Source organism: Ochotona curzoniae, unplaced genomic scaffold (assembly GCF_017591425.1).
Source record: "Ochotona curzoniae isolate NIBS_2020 unplaced genomic scaffold, NIBS_Ocur_1.0 contig_64, whole genome shotgun sequence".
Lineage (NCBI taxonomy): Eukaryota > Metazoa > Chordata > Mammalia > Lagomorpha > Ochotonidae > Ochotona > Ochotona curzoniae.
In genome coordinates this window covers 12840006-12865728 of record NW_024466502.1, presented here as the reverse complement: position 1 = coordinate 12865728, position 25723 = coordinate 12840006, and the positions used below count along the sequence as shown (strand labels likewise).

General features: G+C 40.7%; 1 protein-coding gene across 2 annotated transcripts in view; it reads left to right on the top strand.

Annotated features, from left to right (window-relative positions):
• Positions 1-25723, top strand: part of GPC6 (glypican 6) — a 996155-nt gene that overhangs the window by 889366 nt on the left and 81066 nt on the right. For both annotated transcript variants that reach the window (XM_040991023.1, XM_040991022.1), the window contains exon 5: positions 7722-7852. In XM_040991023.1, the coding sequence (XP_040846957.1) occupies positions 7722-7852 (131 nt within the window). The remainder of the gene's footprint in view (positions 1-7721; positions 7853-25723) is intronic.

Here is a 25723-nt window from a genome sequence, read left to right as displayed (position 1 = left end):
GCAACGGCAGAGAAAGCAGGGCCCTAATTACCCCAATGCAGGGGGCATTCATCCGCCCGTGCACACACACTGAAGCCAATTTTTCCTTTTAATGAATAACTGGGGTATCCATGAATGAACTGATCAGAGGGTTGTTTTTTTAATGGCTTTATTTTCTGTTATTTCTTCCGTGTTTCTCCCTGGGGAAAATACAGTGATTAAGCTAAAAGCTGGTGCTGCTGATGTAATACTGAGTGAGCACTGCATCTAAAGAAAAGAACAAAGCTGAGTGCCATGAATTGTGATCAAATTGAACCATATTGAACTTCTATGTATTTTATTTTTCAAAGAGTAGATTGTTAGGAACAAATTTAGATTGCTTTGATGAGAACTCTCCACTAACATGCCATCATCTTAATTCTTCAAAGGATAAATTTTTATGCTTTTTATACTTAAAGTTGCATGAGTTCTTTTTGTTCGTATAAAGTGAACAACTTTAACATAACATGTCACAGATCTAGAATCACACTGCTACTTCCCCTTCCACTTCCTTCCTCCTTCCTTATTTCTCTCCCCCCTAAGTTTTACTATGGCATTTTTCCATTTCACTTTGCAATCACAGACTTACTACTCCTTAAGGTAAAGACACCAATGCATAGCAAATTAAAAAATAAACAAGCTATTACTCAGGAGTATACACAAAGGCTGCAAAGAACAATCAAATCCCAGAGGGTCACTCTCACACACATAAATTACACTCTTAACTGTTAGTTATCAAAGATCAGGGAATATATACACTTGTCTTTTTGGAACTGGCTTATTTCACTGAGCATAATAGTTCCAAATTGGATCCATTTAGTTGCAGAAGACCAAGATTTCATGTTGCGGGGCATCTGGGTTGATTCCATATCTCAGCTATTATAAATTGGACTGCTGTAAACTCTCCCATGCTGATTTCATTTCATTTGGACAGATTCCCAGCAGTGGCATGCTCAGGTCACTCAGTAGTTGTTCAGATTTCTGAGGAATCTTCTTTCTGTCTTCCATAAGGGTTGTACTAGTTTACATTTCCACAAACAGCAGATTAGGATACCTCTACCCCCATATCCTCACCAGTATTTTTTTTTTCTGACTTCAGTGTGACCATTGTAACTGAGATACAGTGGAACCTCACTGTAGCTTTCTATCACATTTCCCTGGTGACTAGTTGACCTGGGCATTTTTTCATGCATTTGTTGGCCAGTTGAATTCCATCCTTGTATTTCCACACTTGTCAGTTCACAACAGTTCTAGATTCTATGAAGCTAATTTAGTAGGCTGACTCTGTGCCCTCCAGCAACCTCTCTGGCACCTGACAAGTAGTAGATTGAGTTTATTTGAAATGGACTTTTCAAAGTTATTTCTACCCTAAAAGTATATAGGAAAAACTGAATAACATGTCCCCTTGAAAAGAAAGATCTTTTTCCTCTTCTGTCCTCTGGGATGTTCTGAAAATCATGATCTCCCAGGTAGAAATCAGGGGCTAGCTCTAGCTGAAGGTTTGTTTTCCTTGCTCAAGGAGACAAAGGCAAGGTACCTGTTATGGATGGAGCCACATCCTGTATCTGTGACCTGAAGGAAGCTAAGCCCTCAAGAGTCCCAGCATCGCCCTAATTGCCATCCAGTGATCAACAATGGCATCTAGCTCCAGGGCAGGGCTTTGCAAAGACAGTTTGGAAAGGAAAACCACAATCATTTCGATCTTGCAGGCCTACCCTCCATGTTGCAAAGTGACATCCCTGAAAAGACACAGTTCCTAAGCTGAGGCTTGCTGGTATGCATTAGATACCCTACAGCAAGTCTCCTTCAGTGTTCTCCTGGGGACATCATTTTTGTTTGTTTAACCATTAAGATGTTTTTAATTGGGATAGGAACATGAAATATGCTGAATGTATTAAAAAATGAATTTGTGGCTTATCAAACAAAGAAGGAAAGATTATTGGAATATTTTGTGATTATGTTCTTTGGCTGTTCCAGTTTTCCATTGCTATGTCATAAAGTACACCCAAATGTAGCAGCTTAGGAAAGCAGCCATGTTATTGTAAATTAGAATTACATGGATTAGGATCTTAGGCAAGGCTCAGCTGGTTGGTTCTTTGGCTCCACATGGTTTTGATTAGATGCATCAGGTGGCAGGCAACTAGCAAACGGGCTGGTCTGGAGGTCACGATGGCTTCATTGACATTTCTGGCAGGTTGGCAGAGGTGGATGGAAATGTGAACCCATGTGCAACTGTCACATGGAGTCAGTGGTCTCTCTGGCCTCAGAGAATCTTGCAAGATAGAAAACGAAAGCTGTGCTGGCTCTGGAAACAGGCAGGGTGTCACAGTAGTCACCTAGCCCACTCAGACTTGAAGGAGCAAATCTTAAGCCCCACCTGACAGTTGGAAATATGTAAAAGAGTTTATTTTACCTTTAATTGGCAAAAAGACATACTGTGACAAAAAAAATGCAGTTTCATGTCTCTTAGTAATAAACTAACCCATCGAAAAGCAACTGTTATGAAAACATTAACAAAACATGTAAGACAACACCAGCTAAACCTCTTAAAGTCATCCGTGTGCCTTTCACTCATTTACTCCTCACATCAGTGTTGTCAACACAAGAATATCATGCAAAGCAGTCACTCGTTCGCACTTACACTTCCTGGAGGTGGCGTTTATAGATGCTAAACCTTGTTGAAGGGTAACTAGGCACCAGATATTGTGCTAATAACTTTCTAAGCATTATTTCCTATCACTTGCTCATTTTGCCAGTATTAGGTGGATGGTGCAATCATGTCTACCTGATAGATGAAGAAAATCAGATTTTGTGAACTAAGTGATGTACACATTGTCTCCAAGCCATTTGATGGAGGAACTTAAATTAAAACCTTGAAGGCACCTGACTCCACGACCCTCACTCCTAACCAGGAAGTTCACCATTACATGAAGAAAATACCTTTGCCAGAAGCACAGCTTGACTTGCCTTCTGGCTTCTTGACTTTTAATAGACACCGGGAGAGAGCTCTTAGACATTCCGCACCACCTCATGCTAACACAGTGACTGTGGGTGAATTTCCACTGTTGAGATGTCAATATTTTCTAATAGAGCTACTTTTATTCTCCGTTGAGTAACACAAAGACAAGAGCTCCTGGAAAATGGAACTAAAAATATGAGCTCATTCTGGTGCAAATTTTTTAAATCCATGTATACTTTTTAAATAGTATGATTTTTCCACAAAATGTTTGAAGATCTCTGAAATGAATGAATAGCACTAATTTTACACCAAAATAAGTTAACCTTTTTAATTTCATGGTTCCAAAAACTGGGTTTTTTTTTCTTTTGTTTTATTTGAAAAAACTGGGAGACAGAGGTTTTTCATTTGCTGGTTCACTACCCAAGTAACTGTTACAGCCTTGGTCGGGATTGGTCAAAATCAGGAACTGAAAATTTTATCGGAGTCTTCCCCATTGATGACAAGGACCCAAGTAACTGTGCCATCACTTGCTGCCTTAGCAGAGAGCTAGAAGCTAGGGCAGAGCTAGAACTCCAACCCAGGAACTTCAGCATAGCATGCAGACCTCCCAATTAGCACCTTAACCACTGTGCCAAGTAGCTACCTTCTACTAGCTTCTTAAAGTGCCCTCACAAATAGCTATACAAATCGCTACTCTAGCAGAGCAGTAGTTTAAAGAAGTGCAACTTGGGCGAGAAAGGAGATACATGCAGAAAAGATGAGCTGTTCATTAGTTGACATGCTATAACTGTCCTGTTTTAATTGGCAAGAGATAAAAGCTCTGGGAGCAGAGTTAAAAATATGGTTCCAAATATTTCAACATATAAATGGCTCAGAGATAATTAAGATAGCACAGGACAGCAGTCTCTGGAGTCAGTTACAGCCATCTTGTGATATAATTGGTACCAGAGACACCCATTACTGCCTGGATGTCAGAATTATATCGTGTTTTCTTCTCTGTGGGATGAAAAGAGGCTGAGGTGTTCACAGGCATGGCTTCTATTGCCCCAACATCAAGCCAGGGGAGCTTGACTGTTGAGAACCTTGTAAAGCACAAGGAGGCAAACCTGTCAGGTGAGATGCACTTGGCTGCTGAAGGGACAGGGGGTTCCGGAAGTGGAGCCTGAGGTCAAGCAAGAGCTTCCCTTTGCGTTGAGTCCTGTGCTCCCACCATACCCCGCCAGGAGATCTCACCTCAACCCCAATGGTCAGTATGCCAAATGGGGCCCTAGCCAATGAAAATCCAGAATAATGAAAGAATTTTCTGGAAAGCTGCTTTTGCTCTCCTGTCATGAATATTTGGAACGTAAGAGAACTAGCAGAATGTAGAGTTATATTACAACACAGATCTAAAACTTTTTGTTCACAGCAGACATCTAAATGATCTAATTTGAGCTTTCAGGAAGGCTTTTCTGTATGTCAACAGCGCTCAGCTTCACCAACAAATGTGTACTAGGAGGAAACTGGAGTCAACAAAACCACTGTGTGTGCCTCCGTCAGCCTGCCTCCCAAATTATCAGAGCTTTTCCAGGAATTTGAATAATTAATACATTTTCTGGTGAATGGAACACAGGATTTTGATTTATTTATATGCATTCATACTGTTCTGTAAGTTGTAAGCAGGTGTTTCAATGAGTAAGAACTTCTGAAGTTAATCAGCACAGTAGTCATTCATTTTTTATTATGACCTTGACAGTGATAAAACACCCTGAAAACCTCCTTTCAACAAATTCATAAGAAAGTACTGTTAGATTTTCATATTACTTGTCTTGCTGACCCTGAGGTTTTGAACCAATCCCCATCGGTTTTCACATCTTCAGAGATTCTAATTTTATTTAGTAAATTTTTGTCATTTATATTGTAAACTTTTAAAATGAGCACTAGCCTAAGTGAATAAAATAGCATTCTGACTGTTGATATAAATTGAAAGAAAAATAGATATGTACTTATGTCAAAATCTATTTCCTTAAGTCAGTTTGCTAATTAAGATAATGAACGGACATAAAGAATGGAAATCAGGAACCAGGAGATTGAAAAGGTGTGGCCATGCCATCCCATGTTTACCAGTACAGAGCAGCAGTGGGACCAACTCCTCCCAAAGCCAAGGAGGAAAGTGCTTGCGACAAGGTCACTTTGGGAACATTCACTGTGGTTGTGACAGAATGTTCAGGCTCACGAACCTGCCAAGATGGTGGTGTGATTGGAGAGGAACATAGAGTAGAGACAGAAATTGCTAGAGAAATGTTTCCCAAGTTTATGATGCAAACCCAGCAGCTTCTTGCCTTGCCCATAAAAGGGAGCTTGTGCAAGATAAGGGAGTATTTTTAATTTAATAAGAGAACCTTCTTGGGGATGTTTAGACACCCATGATTTCAATCTGTGACCCTGTGCTGTCTTTATGATTCAATCCAAAAATTGTCCTTTTCTGCTTTCAGACTTTAAATGGAATCCGTATGGTTAGTGTATATCAACTCCACCTGTTTGTGCTGAATGTGTGTTCTGTGACAGAGCAGTGCTTATGCAATGATTTATGCCGGTACATGTACGAAACACATAAATTATAACTGCCCTGTAGTTATCAGTTCTTCTCGCTGCATTTACTGGATAACCATGGTGGCAGTTCTTCCTGTACAAGGATTTCTTGACTCTGTTAGCAAGACACATCTGTCTACAAAAATTTACCCATTTGTCATAATTGATCTTCATCCTTAAGCCTACTGGAAAGTCGTCTGAGGAAGATTATTTTGATAAGCACACACAAACAGAGATAATGGAACAAAGGAAACATATCCACTCCTGGGAGAGTACTCAGTGGTCTCTCCAAACCTTAAGGGAACAAGTGACCTTAATCTTTGCTGAGAGTCACTAGAGTGCATGCACTCTCCACGCTGCCAGATAACCGAAAAACAGCTACTTTCACTAGAAGCTCCTGCCACGACATCGCCAGTTACCACTGTGCTCTCTAGGGGGAGAATGAGAAGCACTGTTGTTAGGGCTTCTTTGTGAATCCTGCTCATATGTACATTTTTCATATCACTGGCATCCATAGAACAAGGTGGACAGCATCCTCGGAGTTGATGCAAACAGACAGACCTCTGTGATGCTGCTAGCTACCTGCCCCAGAAGTACAGGCTGGCTTCCGGTCATTCCACAGGAAATACAGCAAGGGCCTAGGCATTGGACCGGTTTAAAACATAAACTTATGGTTGTAAAAGCCGATGCTGCTTTAGTAAGCCCAGTGATTTTAAACACATGAATCCCACTTGCTAGAGAGTTCTCTACTTTCTCATTTGAAAACAAATGATCTACTTGAAAAGGCTTCTCACCAATTTGATTCATAGTTCCTTATAACCCTGAACTTGTTTTGATGCTGGACTTCAGATAAACATGGCTGATTATGTAATAAAAATAAAATTTGGCTTCTTCATACCAATACTATAAAATAGCTAACTACAAACAGCATTTACATTAATAATATATTACATCTAGAAAGTCAACTATATGATATATGTATAGCAGATTTCCCTTGCATGCTTAAAATATTCATGCACAGAAAAAGGCATTTACCAAGTGCGTATAATGTTATGATGGCAGGTGGGATTATGGAGGTATTTCTCTTCTTCATTTTTCTTTCCCATATTTCTGCAAGCATTTGATAATCAGCATGTGTTGCTTTCTTAAGAAGGGTGAATATTTTAAGGTTGCCTCCTAAGGGCTACAGTAACTGAAATGTTTAAAGTCTCCTGAATCTGCACACTAAAAGTCCAAATGATGCTCTCTACAATGTTAGCTTCTGCCTTCAAGTGGCTATTTGAAAATGTTTAAGAGAAAACAAATTCATTCAGATATTCAGCACACTGGACTGACCTTGAGTTTCAACAGCCACAGAATGTTCTGTCCGTCAGTCCCCGTGCAGAGTAGGCTAACAAATGCCTGGTCCCCAGCAGTTCCTCTTGTGCACCTTACTTACCTGCAACCCAATGAGTGCACAGTGAGGGACAGGTCCAAGCCCACCTCCAGACCACTGCTACCATCATCCTAAAAACTAATGCTTTCCAAGCAGGACGCAAATGAATTCTGTTCATGTACACCAGGGACATGTCTCAAAAGTTAGCATGAGGAATATGGGAATAGGCTGTGGACACAGACAATCAGGAGAAGTTCCCCTAGCCCATCATGGGTTATGTCTAAGTCATGCAAAAATATCAGGTGGTGCAGGGACAACACAAAGTAGGGAGAGCTCTCTTCTTGGGAAACCCAGAAACGTTTCTCATAGGTAATGTGCTTGAACTGAGTCTTCGTCTTTGTGCATTCAAATTCATAAATCAGCACTTGCTCTCTGAGCTTCTCAGCTTTCTTCAGACCCTCGAAGAAGAAAAGTCAGACCCTGTTTTGGAAACACAGTCGATACCTAGCTGAAGATTATTTTGACTTGGACTAGTAAGAAGTATTCAACTCTCTGTACTGGACTAACTTTCTGATTTTTCAAGCCTGGTTATATCCATTTGAAATAACTTTAAATCTTCAAATGAAACACTGTATAATTGTAAGAGTTAGTCATTCATTTCATTTTGGACTATAGAAAAGCAAATAAAACTTTCAAAGGAGCGATTATCTTCATACAGATGTTTTTTAAAATGTTAAACACAACTTCAAACCCTTTGGCACCCCCTTCCAAATAAATTATGTTCCTGCATATTCACAGATGCAATGCTTCTGGTGGCAGAGCGACTGGAAGGGCCCTTCAACATCGAGTCGGTAATGGACCCCATAGACGTCAAGATTTCTGAAGCCATTATGAACATGCAAGAAAACAGCATTCAGGTGTCTGCCAAGGTATTTGCATTAATGACATATTTCCTATTACATACCTAACAGAGGCACAGAAACCTAAGATGTAGTAGATGGGTATGCCTGCTAAGACTGTAAATTCCAATATACTGCCAGCAAACTTTTCCTATGAGCCACAAATTTGCTACTTCATTAAAAATGTCTAACAGAATGGCATTGAGAAGGGAAACAATCTTTTAGTTCACAACTACTCAATCATGAAAAAATGACTGGCTGCCAAAAAGGTGCAGTGAGCCCAAGCATGATGACTAATCCCTGCCATTTGTGAGCAATTCAGGTGGGAATTTTCCTTTTTTAAATGTTTCAAATTTTTGCACACCCTCTCCCACTTTCTCTTTCTCTCTCACTCTCTCGTAACCTTGTAACTTCTAATTATAACTTCAGCTGTGCAGTCCAGCCACATGTTCTGTGAGTTCAATGGTAAATGATTAAACATTCCCTCTGATTTCCTTGTAAGAGTATGGTATAACCTTCATTAATGAATCTTCAGGAGAAAATGCTCCTTTGTGTGAGGTCAAACATACCTTACAAGGAAGGCAGCACATTTTGATAAATCCCTGGAGACAGCGCTCTTAGGGCTGCAGCTGCAGAACGCATATACCACGTGCAGGGTTTTCTCTGTCTCCACCCATGGGAGGATAAACAGGACCCATCTGAAGCAAAAGTGAGAAATTTTCAGGATCTCGACTTTAGACTTGCATCACTCGCCTTTTCTCCATGTCACTGACTGTACAATGCCCATCTGTTCTCCCTGCCATGTAAAATGAACCAAATCTACATGGGTCTTTAGGCCTAGTGACTGAGTGATTGCATTTTAATTGAAAGTTACTCTCACTAAAACACATCAGGCAAAAAGTTGCATGATTAGCTTTGTTCGCTTTTTTTAAAATCCTTTGTGAAAGACATTTCAAATAGAATAGAGGAAAGGAAGCGATCACGGGGTAGAAAGAGAGCTGCGGAATCCCCCTAGATCTCTTTGGCTGAGCACACATCAAACTAGATTTGGCCTCTTCGGGGTGAAATGGCAGGAAGTAGGGTAAGAAAGAACCTGGATTGCACTCCATTCTCATTCTCGCTCTCTCCCTCGGCTTTTCCTTCTTCCTCTCTCTTCCCCTGGGAGATGAAAGAGCTGAGAACTTCCTAGAACTGCTTCTGGGTTTTGGCAAGTTTGGGGTAGCCTCTGCAAAAGAGGATGCTCCAAGTTACCATCACCTGCTAGAGAAATGGCATATTTGGCATTTCAAGAAAACAGAATACAGCAATCGTCTTTTCCTCTTGAATCTACTGTCAGTGAATGTTGTTTTAAGAAGACAAATATCCCGGCAGTGCTTGAGTACCTCGGCACAAAGTTTGCCGAAGTTAAAAGTGCCCTTGAGAGCGAGACATGAAAAACATGTCAACAAAAGTATCCATGGCCAGGAAACATCACATTTCTGCGTCTACATATCCATTCCGGTAAAGTCTTCTTTTTCTGTTTTCATCCATTCATTCAGCAAAGTAAGTACTGCGAGTCCACATGGCAGACACAGTTCTAGATACGGGCAGTAGAGAAGTTCACATGTTGTTCCACCCTCATCTAACTTACTTCCCAATAGGAGAGCCAGACTTTGAACAGCTAGCCCATTATGTAAATTAACAGGCTGAGTGCAACAGAGGACAAGAATAGACAAAATGCAGAAGCTCCTTTGGACAGCAGGTACTTTGCATGGTGTTTATTCTCAAGAACGCTTCATTCTTAGAAAGAAGCAGCTAGCTGTGTTCCTGCATCCACTCTTGAGCCCCATCATCTTTCCTTCATCCAGCAACCAAGTATTACTGAAGAGAAGCAGGATGATGCTCCCTGCTTGGCCTTTCCAAGGCTCCTTCCCTACTTACAGTGGAACCAAGGTGTTGGATCCACTTACAGTTTGGCAAGGTGTTGTATTAACTCATCTCTCCCTACCGGGAGCCTTCCTACAGGTCACCTGACCTTTGGTTCCTTGCACAGCCATGTAGATTGAGTATATATGTGGCTTCCTTTGCTTGCAATGCCTCTCCTTCCTTTCCCTCTTGAGTGGGTCTCCCTTGTGATTCACTATAGTAAAAATCTATCACAGTATCTACTGCAGACTGAAAATAAAGTTTGCTTGGCACTTGCTTTCTCATAGTCTCGGAAAGCCCATGTGGGACTGGAATTGCTGCTGCAGACTTAAAACCTGCTACATCAGTCGGCCCACAGAAATCTTAGGCAAAAATTTGTTAAATTTTTAAAAGTACTAGTGAGTGAGCACCAGATAACTTTTAAGAAAACAATTTATTGTAAAAAGTCAGTTACCTATTTGAAAGTAGTGAGGTGGGCATTTGGTGTAGCCACATCTTGCAGTGGAGTTCCTGAACTGGAATCGTTCAGATCCTGGTTCCAACTCCTTGTGAATGCACAGCCTGGAGGCCCCAGATGAGGGTCCAAGCAGTGCGGTCCCTGCGACTCACCTGAGAGTCCCACACTGAATTCTTAGCTCCTGCCTTTGGCCTCGGCTGGCCCCAGTCATGGTGGATGTTCAGGAAAAAAACGAGCAGGTACAGATCTCTTTTTCTTATTTCTCTCATTCTCTGTCTCTTTGTTTCTCTACATTTTTAAATTTAAAAAGTAAATATCTTGAAATTCATTTTTAAGTTGAAAAATAAAAGTTATATTTATGTACCAGTGAGTATGGCGTACAACACAATGTTTTGGAATAGGTATAGCTCAACGGAATGACTGAACCAAGCTATCAGACATGTATTGCACCTCACATTCTCACCACTTTCCGTGGTGAGCACACTTGAAGCACCAACAGTTTTAAGCATATGACACATCGTCAGTAACTACAGTTCAAATCAAGTGTTTTGCTAACAATGATCCCAGAGATCAGATAATTTCATTTTATTATCGGCATTTGAATGACATTTTTATGAAATTTGACCAACAACATAGTGTTGTTATTAATAAAGAATGTTCTTTGAAATGACACATTTCTTTGCAGGAAATGCCAAAATCAGAAGTAGAAATGGTAGAAATAACAGACAGTAGTAGGAGATAGAATCTGGACCACACTCACATGATGGAATTCAGTATATGGGCCATTAAATAATCTTAAAATAAATTCCCAATGGGCATAGGAACAGGAAGGGAGTAGCTGGGTTCCTTAGGGGACAGGGCTGAGGTGTAGAGTCTGAAGGTACCCAGTGAGGGGTGCCCACAGCCAGCCTTTCGGATTGCAGAGGGGTAAAGGCAGCTGGAAGTTGCACAAACTGAGCAGTAACTCACCAAGAGAATTTGCTATGGATTTATTCTGAAAAGGAGCTTTGCTTCATAAAGGTAATGGAATGTAATTTTAATTTAGAAATAATGTGGTTTTGCTAGAATGTTCTCGTTCTAGAGCCTAAATCCATATTTCAGTGAAGATCTGGGTGACTGGGGTGCTAGATACATCCTTTTCAAAGGAACCCTCGATCATTGTGGATGAACAATCTTAGTCAGACTTCAAGTTCTGGACCTCCAGACATAAGCTGAAGAATTCATAGAATCAGAAATGGTGTTGGCTTCTGATGGGAGATTTCTGTAGCTAGAAGCTATTTATTATCTAACTCTGGGGGGAGCTATAAAGCTCACAAATTCATATGATATTTTACTTTAGGATGTGATTGACAACTTTTATAAATTTTATTCAACCAGTTAGAAGAAAGCAGTGATCATTTAAACAATTTTATTAAAGTCAATAAAAGCCATTCTTAGAGTCTCTTAGAGTATTTATCATATATATTTAATGCTAACTGCTTAGGACTGAATTAGATTCTTTCCATGATTTACATTATGTAATATTTGTGTCAGTGCTTATGAGAGCATGCCTCTCATGGGATGAAAAAACAAAGACTTAGGAATGTTACTTATCAAGGTGTCGTGGCATGAATGTTAGAAGAGTGTCTGATTCCCAAACCCATCCTACTAGTTGGCTACAGCCATCTGGGATGTGGGTGCCTACCAAGTGAGCCAGTCAATATTGCCTACACAGAGCAAGCCTTGAAAGAAAGCTCAATAGCCAGCCCTCCATGGGACCTGCCTGGGAAGACTAGAAGGACAGAGTCAGGAGAACTCACACTGTCATGGTTTTAATCTGACTTCCTCTACAGCTTCCCTAGTCCTGCTTCCCAGCATAACAAATTCTAATTAAATATTTTCTAATCCAGCCCAATCATTCATTTCTCCCACTCTTCCTAGATTTTTAATAGCAAAAATGATTACTTTTTCTCCCTTCTGTATCTAAAAGCAAAAGATGAACCTACCATAGTTTAGATGTGAAATCCCTTTCCCCAAATGCTGTCATCATCTCTAGAGGATGGAACAGCTAATCTTTTTGTACCTAGTAATAGAGATCATAGATTAGTAGGATTTACAGACTAATGGAAAAATCTACCCTCACCGTAGTTTCATATTCCAGTCTAAGATTTGACTTTACAAGTATTATCATATACTTACACACACACACTTTGTGAAGGACTGGGGATATAACATATTAAATTTTTTCTTGGTTCCCTTCAAGCAAAGAATTGGTAATAATAATCATCATGGTTTCCACTGGCTGAACACCGACAGTGTCCATTCAACAAACACTCTCCTGAGAGCCCAACTGAGGAATAAAGTAAAAAAAAAAACAAGTGTCCTTGCTCGTGTGCCAGCCTCACTGCACTCTGGCAAAACATCATTTCCTTATTTTGTAGGAAGGAATGTTAATCATAGGGAGATAAATAGGTAGCATGAGGTCGAACAGTAAACTAGAGGCAGAACTGGGACAGGCAACCCAGACCTGTCCAAACCCAAAGTAAACGGTTTTCCCAGCTGGCCACACTGTCTCCAAACAGCACCAGCTTACTTCAACACTAGGGAACCAGCCACATCAGGGGTGCCTGTTGCCTACAGCATACTACAGGCAACCCATTGGTAAGAAACACATCCTTGACGCTCCAAGCCAAAACCAAGCTCATTACATTCATTGATGTCACAATTTTCATCAAACAAAAGAAGGAGTTCTTATGTTCGACTGAAACCCAGCAGTTCATATTCTCACAATTTTTTTGGACAGTCCTAAAAGAAAGGGGAAAGCAACATACTTTCAGCCTTTGAATTTCAGATATGTGGATAATCTTCCTATCCCTTTCTATCAGAAAGGATGAAATTGAGCTCATGGGATATTTAACTATATCACGAATAATTTTAAACCTAATCTGGGAAAAGATCAGTTTGTCAGATATAATCTAAATTAAGAAGGAAGACTTATTAAATTCCAATTGAAGCCATGCAGTCAATTAACACTTCTTACAGTCGACGGTGGAACCCATTACAGAAGAGTCAGACAGCTTTCAACTTTCGCTTAATGTTCTCCAGATGACTCTGAATGAAGAATAGGGAAAAAAGAAAAACCCTAAGAGAAGGCAGACGTTTCTGCCTACAGCTTTCCGATTTTCGTTTCCTCGTCTGTGAGAGGAGAGGTTGTCTAAATGTCCCCTTAGCAGCTCTCACAGTTGGTAGCTTTGCAGACATTATCGCTTTGCTCATTACACAGATTTATGCATAATGCATTCAGATCATTTTCTTTTTCGGGGTCTCTTTCCTTTCAAAACATTCAGAGACAAATCATATCTTAGGAATCCAGCTGGAGAAAGTATCATTTTTCAGCTAGACCTTAGTTCAAATAAATAGAAATAAAAATAAATGTATGTGTATTTCCAATAGGATTTCTCTTTGCTTTCCTTGGGCTGCTCTATTCTATGCGCCCTGCTTAAGGCAGTGAGCACATTAGTCCCTATGTTATGATTATTTTTATACTTGCGTTCTCCTGCCCAGGATTATGTTATTTGAGGATAACAGTTACATCTTATTCATTCTTCCAGTCTGCAGAGAGCCTTCCTAATGCACAGTTTTACACATGGGAGAAACAGTACATTTTGCTGAGTTGAATTTAGAACACGAAAATATAATGCCAGAGAGACTGCAACGATAAGAAATAGAAAATATCTTAAAATGTACTTGAGGCGAGAGCACTGTTTTTTGGAATAGCATAGTGGTTACCAAGTACATTGTGAAATCAGACCTAGTTGTTTTAAGTTGTGTGATTTAGGACAAAGAACATATCTATCTAAGCTCAACTAAGTTACATTAAAAATGAAGATTCTAATAATACCCATTTATAGAGTCGCTTGAAATTACAATGATATAATCCAAGTTGTATATATCAAAACTATTCGTAGAGGTCAATTGTCTAAATTATTATTAAAAATACCTGCACCGTGTACATTTTAAAAAGAATTGATCCTTATCTGTAATAGGCTGTGCATCTATTTTTAACAAGTAGGAACAGCGTCTGCTATTCCCACACTCCCTGTATTTCAACACGCTGTCAATGGGAAGGAATAGCACAGGAAAAGAAGCGTCTGAACAAAAGTCTAGCGGAGAGCAGGCTCAAGGCCAGAGCAGAGTTGCTAAAGATCAGATTGACAAGCTGACCCTCATCTCTGCCTGTTGGCCACATCAGCATCTAGACAGCAGAGTTTTAGAGAAATTTCAGGGACCTTTGCCCAATGCCACGTTCTTACACAGAGAGAAAAAATTGGCCTTGTCCATGACAGTTAGTTTGGTTCCATGTGCCTGATCTCCAAGAAAATGGTTCTACTGTTCAAAGAGCTTTAAATTCTATTTCTACTTTCTCAATGTTGTTTTCAACAAGAAAAAGTGCACATTCTTCACAATTTCTAGCTCCACAATCTTTTCTTTGCTTTATTCAGAGTTTCTCTCCTGCCCATTAGTAATCATTTTAACATTCCACCAAGAAACAGTGACCTTGAAGCAACTTGTTTGGATTCCTTCATGACTGCAGAAAACCAGGGTCTGTCCTATTCCTTTTTGTATCAGCCCTGGATAACAGAGCCTGATTTTTAAGAAGCTGCTTTTAGAGGTGGGGGTAGGAGAGATGCCCTTTCAATCAAGTAAACTGAAGATCTGATTTTTTTAATAATGCCTGTGAAGCACTTATGGAATAAATCCACAACAAAGTAGTCTTTACTTTGCTTCAAAGGAATATTCCCTTAAAAGGGATTTTTTTTAAAAAAAATTCTTTTTTCCTCTTTTGATGATAAAGAAAGATTCCTGATTATCTCTAACCTTCGGAGATTTATCTTAAGATTTTCTTTCACTTTCACTTCAGGGCAAAAGATGAGAGGATTACATTTAATGTGATCTACTCAAGAATACATGATTGAAACTCAATGCAGGTTTTTATCACTCAGTGTCTTCACAGGAACAACCGAAGATAGTTCCCTGGTCTCCTGAAAGACAGTTTCCTTCCAAGCTCTGTCTGCCTCAAGTGCAGAATTCCCCTCCCATGGAAGTGCTTCCACAGGGCAGTGCCCCTTTGTGTTGGAAGAATTTCCATAGCCTCCACCCAGCTGCTGAAACAGTCTCTGTCTGCAGCTCTTAGCTTGTCTGCTTTGATTCGCACACATTCCTGGCCTTAGCTGTACTTAAATACATGAAGCAGCCACTTTGCTGGGGAAAGCCTGCTAGTTTTTGCCCATTTCTTTGGTGTAAATCCGCCCAGTCCAGCTGATTTCAAGCTACCAACATGATGTCGCTGACCACAAACATATGACTATGATCCATTTCCTTGTAACCTCACAGAAATAAGTGAGAGACAGACCACAAAGGCATGTTAACAGTGAAAGATTTAGAGTAATTAATTTTTGCTATATATTCCCTGGGTTTTGTTTCTAATGTAATTTCTGAACACTTACCCAACTTCATCTTTAGTCATCACTGTGTTGAACTGGCTTGCAAACTTGCTGAGAATTGAACAAGTGATCTCATGGCCACTTTCAGCAGATGTCTCCTGTTCTGAGTCAGTGGGCCCCTCTGCGTACATGCATCCTACTCAATACAATGCCCTGATTTCCTCTCAGAAGAGCACGGTTATATCTAAGTGCTATGACCCCAGCACACATGTTGGCCATAATGACAATGAGAAAATGTTTGTTAAGTCATGGGTCAGATGGATGATGCAGGGCTGAGATGCTGTAACTGTTATGGTTACCCATTTTCTGCAACGTGAGCTTCAAGGACTAGCTTAGTCCCTGTAAACAAAGAGGACACGAAATGAGCACTTTGTCAAGCTGAGAGGGTAAGGTTTCTTTTCTCTCCACAACCAAATATGTACTTTGTTCAGTCCTCCCTGCTCACCTTTTGGGAGGCAATATCATGCTATTAAAGGAATGCAAAACTTCCAGGAAAAAAAAAATTCAAGCAAATGGAAAGAATTTACTTTTACTGCAGAAAAGACTTTAAGAAGAATGCAATGCATCTGACAGACATCCTGGAATCAAGCTGTGTATGCATGAGGAAGAAATTTTTAAAACCCTAAACTGACAGGGTAGTCAATGAAAAGTGGCCAAAACTAAAACTGATGACTTGATTCAATAAAGTCCAAGATTCTCTTCCTAGAATTCTGAGGCCTTCCAGGGACTCCGAATTTGCCAGTGAACTTGGCCAGGGGCCGGTTGCAATCAATCTTTCAGTTTAAAAAAAAAAAACAACAACACATGAATCAGAGCAACGGCAAAGAAAGCAGAGGGCGAAGAAGGGAAAGGAGAAAGGAGAGATTGTTCTGAGAGTCCAAGATAAAACAAGATAAAGGACTGTTGTCTTCAAGGCTAACTCTTGGGGAAAATTTCCAAACTAATAAATTTTTTAAAATATATTTGTTTAATCAATATATTGATTTTATATCTGGAGGAAGAACCGTCATCAAGACATTCAAGTTTATATTTTAAAAAGCCCTCTTTAAGATATTAGCACAAAACTGTTAACACCAGAAAGAAAAGTATATAAAATAATGTCGCGAGTTGCCAGATTCCTCTTATGCAGTGGCACTCCAATAGTTCTTCTTGCTACTACCTACCATGGACTGTTTTTAAAATATTCAACTTGTACTTACTTATAAAATGTGAATGTTCCCTGGGTGCGTCTTTCATTCACCACTTCCGCCACAAGGAAACATCCAGTTCAATTCTGAAGCTGGGGGATTATTACTTGGCTGCTACCATGCTCACCGCCTACTAAAGGTGCTGCTGCTTGCCATTCGGGCAGGGTGCGAGATACCAGGAAGGGCAGTTTTCTAAAGAGCCCATGTCATCTGCATTTTGCTGTCAGCAATGGATGTTACCTGAAGCTGAGCCCAGTTCATGTAGAATCTCTCACTCCATGATTTCACCTGGCCATGGTCAACTATAGTACAAATATGTTAAATGAGATATTCAGATGTAAAACAACTGGGAAGTTTTAAATTAGGTGCTGAGGGTGTGATGAAGTCTGTCATGGCCCTGCTGCATCCCACCATGGATGCGAAATCATTCCTGTGCCCACATATCCGTGCTTCATAAGCCACCCACTTCATACTCATCTGGGTTATCAGACAAACTGCCATGCCCCAGTGCTTAGGTTTAAGGAGCCCTTATTGTTCTTACCAACAGTCCCTAAAGCACAACTGCTTCCTAAAAATTAAAAAGGCAAAAATTTATCAGGAGTATGTATATATGTATAGAAACACACACACACACACACACACACACACACACACACACACACACACACACGGGATCTGATACAAAACCTGAGCCTTTGAACAATCAGCAGGGGTCTTAGCTCATCCCCTCCCAAGACATGGAGGACCACTGCATTTTGAGAACCTGGGAAGCCAAGTTCATTACCCACTCCGCCAGCTAGTCAGTCATCTATTTTGTGTACAAGGTCTTCCCCTCCTCAACTGGCATATCACACTCAAGGAGTATAATCAAGTGAATGGAAAACCAGGATTTTTGTTATCAGTGTAACTAAACTTGCTGATTTGGCTTTGCTTTGATACAACAGAGTAAGTGGAGTGAAGAGGATATCAAATGGCTTTTTTAAAAAAAACACCTGTATGTGTGACTTACTGCATTTTTCTTAAGTCTAAGGACGAACAATTCAGCCTTGGTTTTGAAGAAGCAATCGACTGAGATAGAGTGTATAATACAAAGGGCACAGTGAAGTGTCTGGCCTAACTTGACAACTCAGCATGTGTTGGCTCTTCTTCTATTATAAAAAACCTGCATGCTAATTGTTTTCAATAAGTAAATATTTGCTTAAGAAAGAAATTGTCACCAGAATTCCCAATTGCACATATCTTCCATTCATGATGTTTTTGTTATTTAATCAGATTTTTCCCAAGAACTTTAGAACACCAACTTGTGAGTATAAATTCCATTTGTTAGAGCAAAACCAGATCGTGGGAAGCCCAGAGCTGAGGACAGCTTTGATTTTTGTCAAATTTGCAGTTCTACATTTTTCTGAACAGCCTTGCTACTGCTCCATCCTCTTCTATTTCTCCCTCTGCCTGTCAAAGTTCTCACCTTCATGATGCCTGGGTTTCTGCAATGGCTTCTCCTAGCAGTAAGTGAGCACAGTGGGATGTTTGGGATTTTCACACTGCTGATTGCACTTCTCGTGGAAGTGGTGATGACAAATTCTGGTGTGTTCTACTGAGAGCAACTCAGTGGAAAGAGTTCATCCTAAGCAGCCCACCACTGCCCAGAAGCTTCTAGAAAACCGCCCTCTTATCCTGTGGTGCTGGGTGAAGATGATCAGAGTGGTTTCCTGCTGGCTGGAGGACTTTCTGTGATGGCTCAAGACCTTTCCAGAAACGTGTACAATGTACTGATATCTAGCCGTTTGGTGAAGCTTAACCACATGGGTACCACCATTCTAGTCACTGCCGGATGGTTTTATGAGAGTAGCAAGATCCTTCTTTTTTGTTTTTAACTTGGATTTAGGATCAGAGTACTTCCTCTTGGACATGGGCTTGTAGAACACAAGGTCAGGAATACCCAGCAATCCTCTCACACAGACAGTATTTTGGGCATGTGAGAATTCTTTTTCCTGAGGTTTTTAGCCTTAAGATTACTCTAACTTTACCACTGGCATTACCAACCTTCTTGGCTGAAGCTCTGCCACCCAGCATCTTCAAAGATCTGAAAAGAGCTCATTCTTGACTTTTTTAATATATCTTATATGTTACGGCCTCTGACAGATTCTTACAGTGGTAAATAAATATATGAAATATTATTATTCATAGAGCTTAAGTTATTTACACATAACTATGATCAACAGATGCATTCCCAGTATCATCCTTCAGCTAAAAGCACACACCTCAGTGACTCATATTTTAAGCATCTTTTCTATGCACCGTATCATTTTATCTTCACAGCAGCCTTGAGCATCGGGAGAATGTGTTATCTAAAGCTACACAGGTGTAAGGTGACAGGCTAGTGCTCCAAACTTTTAGAAATCTCCATGCCCTGTTGCTGTGCTTTGAATGTATTTGTCCCTCCAGGTTCACATGTTGAAAAATCAATCACCACAGGTATGATATCAAAACATAAGGCCTTTGAAGGACATTAGGCCATGAGCACAGAACCCTCCCGAATGGGGCCAGCATCCTTCTGGAAGACAGTCATGAGAGCTCTGTCACCCCTTCCACCATTGAGCACCCCAAAAGGCTCTCCACCTATGAAGCAGAAAATGTGTTCTTCTTAATAACCAGTTTGCTAGTGCCTAGTTCTGGGACTTGCAATAAATGGTTGTTACTTAGAAACAACTTGGTCTGTGGAGTCCAAGTAGGCTAAAACAGCCCAAACAGTTGCATCACAACTCTCTCTTGTAAAAATAACATTTAGAGCTGGGCAAAACGTCTATAGAGTCAGCACAGATGACAGCTTCTATTTCTCTGAGTGCAAATGGGATAAATCTGAATTCTCTAGGCAGTCCATCTAACAAATAGTTCACTCGTTAACACCACGATATAAATTAGAATCTAATAAGTAAATAAAACATGACTCAAAAATCATTAAGTTGGATTAAATATAGGTAAGCACTGTTACCTATATTTAATAAGAAAGATTAGAGTACTGTCTGCAAATTTCCAAATGGCATACGGGAATAGCAATACCTTTCCCATCAGGGCAAGAACTCTAAAACCACAGGAGGCGATGCAGGATTTATCTGCAGCCCTTGTTCCTTAGGTTGCCAGCAACGACTTCTGCAACTGCAAAAGACCATGCAGAAGAGATGGAGGTGTAATGCTAGGCGTGCCTCCAGAACTGCATGCCACATTCACTTCAAATTCGTTAAGATGCAGCTAAATATTTGGATGCTGAACTGCAAGACACAGTAATTAGACGTGCTAGCACCACACCTCCCCCGTCTTCTCATCCCTCCCAACTCTGAAATGTCTCTTCTTTCAGTACTTCCTGTGTTAATGTCAGCTTCTTTCATCTCAGAATGCCAACATGCTTCTGAGACATTATCTTAGTAATCCTCTTACGAGAGGATTCCTGAGCCAGATAGCTTCCTGAAATTCACAGGCTTTGGACTCAGCTAGGTGGGAGAGACGATTCCTTTGTACTTAGTAGCATGTTTGCATTGGGGCATCCAAACACTTTCTTGAACTATCTCTAATTATCCCTTTCAACATTCCATGGTGGGAGGCAGGTAGGGAGTCATACTGATTTTGTTTCTTAAAAGGGTAGAACTAGCTTATGATGTATCCCATCATAATGTAGCTTATCCTGCAGCTTAATCTTCTAGAAACTTCTGTTATAAAGTCCTTTGACTTGAAATACTATTTTCTCAAATTAAAGGTAGAACAGGGTGAAACAGCTGCACAAGTATTTGACGGCAATGCTGGGCCGACTACGGCTTGGCGGTGCAAGGCATGCTCTCCCACCATCCTGCAGTGAAGCCTCAGGAACAGCCAGGGCTTAAGCACTTAGGGGAACACAACCAATGGCACCCCTGTTTCTGTACAGTCAGAACGCACATTAGCTTCAAGGAACATTGGCGAGATTGTCTCACTCAACAGTGTCTCATAGGAATGGTTGCTCTTGCAGCAACTGTTACTCCCTGGATTTAATATTTTTGCAGAAAACTCTTTAAAGATATCAACCCAGACATTTCCCCCCTCAAATACCCTCCTTCAAAACTTCTAGAAATTACAGATTATAAGATGATACAATTAGTTACTATCAAGTACTTACTTTTGTAGATGCTGGGTTCTGATTTTCTGCCTCATGTTTTGTGTTTTCCTATCTTATTTGTCTGGTAAACAATATTATTCACATTCTCAGGGGAATAAACTAAGGTTCACCGTGGACATTGCACCTGTTGTCTGACTTGACTATGCTCTGATCCATCAGTCAGCCACCTGTCTCTCTGCTCCCCTTGGTGAAACACACTCAGCTCAGGGCTTACATACTACCTTCAGGCGAGTGATCTGAATCTAAGTCCCCAGTTCTAGGCCTGGCCAACTGATTCACTGATTATCATTTCACTAAGGCTCTCCCTTCACATTATTCCCCAATCTTCCCTTATTCAAAATATAAATGGGTGTGTGTGTGTGTTGGGCCATCAGAGATAAGGTTCATTGAACTTATTATTTTTTTAAAAAATTACAGAGAGAGAGATATTTTCCATTCATTGGTTAGTCACTTCCCAGATGGCCATAATCAGGGCTGAGCTAGGCAGAAGGCAGGAACTTCATCCGGGATCCCCACATGGGGGTCAGAGGCCATCTGTTGCTGCTTTTCCCAATTAGCAAGGAGCTGGATCAGAGGCAGAACAGCTTGGACATGAATTGATGCCCATGTGGGATGCCAGTGACACAGGAGGTACCAAAATACCAGCTCCTCACTGGTCTTTCATACTAACCTAGCCCTGAGTCTCAGGAACCATAAACAATTACCTAAGGAGATTGCTGCTTACAACAAACTTAGAATATCACCAAGAACTCAAGTCTTCTGCACACAAATTCCTTACTTCACAGGTTTCCTGAAGCCAGCATTTTTGCAGCTATCAGATCATTCATTTTCTTTGTCTGTTCTATAATTAAACACCATAAACTGGATAGCTGAAAAACAGCAGAAATTTCTCACAGTTCTGGAAGTACAGGCTCAAACTCCAACAGACTCACTCTGGTGAGAGCCTGCAAAGTGCTTGCCCATGACCTTCCTACTGTGTGCTCACAAGGTGGGAGAGACAAGGCAGTCCCCAGAGCAGAAGTCCTATTCCCCAGGGTAGACATCGTCTCCCAAGGCCCAGCCGTGAAGTCCTACACGATGAACTTGGGTGGACACAGATACTCAGACAGAGAACATACATGAAAAGCTCCATCATTAATTTGCCCTTGGAAGTCATCTTACACAATGGATATGTGGAGGGGCAGGTTCAGTCCCTGGTGTGTGACCAATGCTAGGGCATTTACTAACTCCTAAGCACGAGCAAGCAAGCTGACACTCTGATACATCTTGACCACTGTCCTTGCTGGGTTTTCTAAAATTCTAGAAAAACATTCCTTATCACTAGGCCTAGAGCTTACACACTTCAGGTTTTCATTTATGACAATTCTGTTTTTCCAAAAGTTGTGGTAGATATGAAGTTATTCTGACACATCTTAACATAGACTCCCACAAGATAATGGGACTTGGTGTTGTTACCAAAATAATTAGAGGTCAGTGTTTTCTTCAGCTTGATTCACAATTACTAAATTGAAGCTGTCAACAAAATCCAAGTCTTAAGCAGCAAAACACTTCTTAAGAAGTTTCTCATTTTTTAAACTTTTTTAGAGACATAGTAGATAGGAAGAAGTCTTTGATCCACTGCTTCGCTCCCCAACTGCCCATAAGAGAGCAAAGCCAAGAGCCAGAAACTCCATCAGGGTCTCCCATATGGCAGACAGGCACCCATGTGCTCATCTGCCACATCACAGGGCATGTGTTAGCAGGAAGGTAGAATCTGCAACAAGGCAGGACTCAAAGCAGGGGACACTGACGAGCGATGGGGGTGCCCTGAACAGCATCTTAACTGGTGTGACAAATAATCGATATACCAGACTATACTATTATAGTAACGCCTGCCCTAACACAGATGAAAGAAATTAAGAAACCAAACAAACAGTAAGATTCTCTGTTAAGGTACACTCAATGCTAAGATTCTTTCAGGACATTCTAGGTTCCTTTGATTAAACTTAACCCAGCAGCCAGATTTGTTTGCCAAAGAGCCAGCTGAAGAGGGTCCATTAACTCTTTCAGTGCCCAGCCCCTATGAAATATCAGCAAGGCCATTAGTATTGTTTTGCCTTGGGCTCTATGCTTTTTAAAAAGTCAGCTGTCATTTTCAAAGCCAACCAAAATAGCACACTCAACAGATCCCTGGAGTTCTGGAAATGTTAATGTCCTCCATCAGCAATGACCTTGCCACGGGGAAGTGATTTAGGCACCAGGGAGAAAGGAACCCACTATCTTTATCACACTGGTTTACACCATCAGCTTCAGAAATTGCATGAGAGAAGACTAATCAATAGTGTGTTAAGACCAATCTTGAGGAATGCCAAGACAAAATACTCTTGCACTGTAAAATGCTGAGTTGAAGGAGAACTTTTGAATACAACAAAAGATAAATTAGCTGTAGTGGTAAAACAAAATAAATTGTGTCTCAAGATGGAATTCGTCATTAGGAAAGGCCCTCAAGAACTTGATATACTTCACTGGGATCGCATAATATGCATGATGAAAAATGCTTAAACAACACAGAAGTAGGGAGGGGGGAATGGGCAGCGCCAAAGAGAGGATTCTGTTTGCACGTGAAAGAACTTCCAACAAAAGCAAGACTTATTAAGACAGAAAGCATCCCATGCAGCAGCCAACAGGGGAACTTTTTAAGGAAAAAGACCAGGAGCTGGGGCAGAGAATTAATAGCTGAATCAAGCACCTCCAAGTGCTGGTATCCCCTGTTGGCAGTGGTTTGTTTCCTGGAAGCTCTACTTCCTATCCAGCACCCTGCTTATGCCACGGGAAAGCAGCAGAGGATGGTGCAAGTCCTTGGAACCCAGCACCCACCTTAGAGTCTCAGAAGAGGCTTCTGGCTGTTGGCTCCTGGCTCTAGACTGGCTCAGCTCCTACTGCTGTGGTCATTTGGGGAGTGAACCAATGGATGATAGATCTTTCTCTCTTGTTCCTTCTCTCTGTTCATCTGCCTTTCTGATAAAAATAAATAAATCTTTTAAGAGGGAAAGATCTAAAAATCTGGCAAAAGTGGAGTTTTTCAAGCACAATTGGGGCAGGAAAAGGGGAATGGAATAGCAGCTACCAATCAATCAGAGGTGGGACAGCAAAACTCAAGAGAGGCCAGAATTCGAATCCTGTCTATCTTGCTAAAAACAAAAAGGCAGCAACAGGTTGTAAGTGGTGCCTTCTTTCAATTATCAGGGTAAGATAAAAAGTCAAATGGGTGGAGTCGTTATTTTCTGGCTAATGTCCTGTTCAAATAGAAAATAAGGAAAGGAATTCAGATTCTGATAGGGGCTCCAGCTCACTGGACTGGAAACAGGACTAATCAGCTGAAACCAGAACTCAGAGTGGGCACTTCGATCTGCCAGGTGTAGCTCCGGGAGGAGAAACAAGTATCTTGTGTCCTTTTCACATTCCAGCAGGGCTCTGTATGTCCATCAATCCATGTAACTCTTACAGAGTCAAATAGCCAAACTGTAGACACTGCACTGTAAACACACGCATGCAAGAAGCAGTTCACAAAGCCCTGAGAGCTGGCCTGGCAGTTAAAACACGGATTGAGACACCCACATTCCACGCCAGAGTACTTGAGTTCCATAACCACTCTGGTCCCACTCCTGACTCTAGATTTTTACTCAAACACACGACAGCTCAAGTATTGGGCTCCTTGCTACCCAAGAGGAAGATCCAGATTGGCTCCCAGCTGTAGTCTGGCTCAGCCCTGGTTGTTGAGGGAATTCACTGAACTTGTGAAGCACGGGGCTTGTCTATGCAGCTGCCTCCTACCTCTCAAATGAATAATCAAAACATTTAAAAAATACCTTGCATAAATAGACCCTCAGTGTCATTTGTGTCTAGGAAAGAGCGATCTTCCACGTACAAAGGGAAACTAATGAGAAGTTCAACTCCATCAAGATTTCCTGAAAAAGGTTGTATTTCCTTAATCTAGAAAAGGTGTGATCTCTTTACAACCAGCAGAGTAGAAATTTCTAAAAAGCGTAAAAGCAATGTTTTCACTCTGTTCTGAGTGAAGTCACTGTGGAAAAGAGCTGGCACCTCAGTCCCTAAGATCATTACGATGAATTGTTTGATTTCCCACAGCAACACTAATTGTGACATGAACAGCTGTCAACAACAAAATTAGAAGAAAGTGTCATTACAAGGATTTCACCCCCATTTGGTTGTCCTATTTCCACATCATAACTCAAGAGAATGTTTTTTTTAAAAAATTCTTCCATTAGAGGTTTTCATTATTCAAGAGGGAAGTCACTCAAATTATCTGGCCTTATGTGCATGGAATGTGCAATACAGAGAATATATTTGTCATGATAACAAGAATCCCAATTGGATGCTTACTGAATAGCAAAGCCAAGTACATGAGTGTCTGGGACACATCCCTTAATCCTGAAGTCAGCCTTTCAAGTAATTGTTACAATTTCTGACTTTTTGAAGTAATTGTTATCATTTTAATTCAGTTGATTCTCATTATTTTTTCTTGACAATGTTCTAGAACTTTGATACAAATATTGAAAATGAGCCAACAGTGAGCCCTTGTCCCCATGGGACATGCAGGGCTAAACTCCTATGAGCTGCTAGTTTCAACTTTCTTCCACTGCTCAAGGCATAATCTTGCTTTTCTGTTGCTGTTAAAGACACCTGACAATGTACATTGTTGCTTCATTACCACTGAACTCA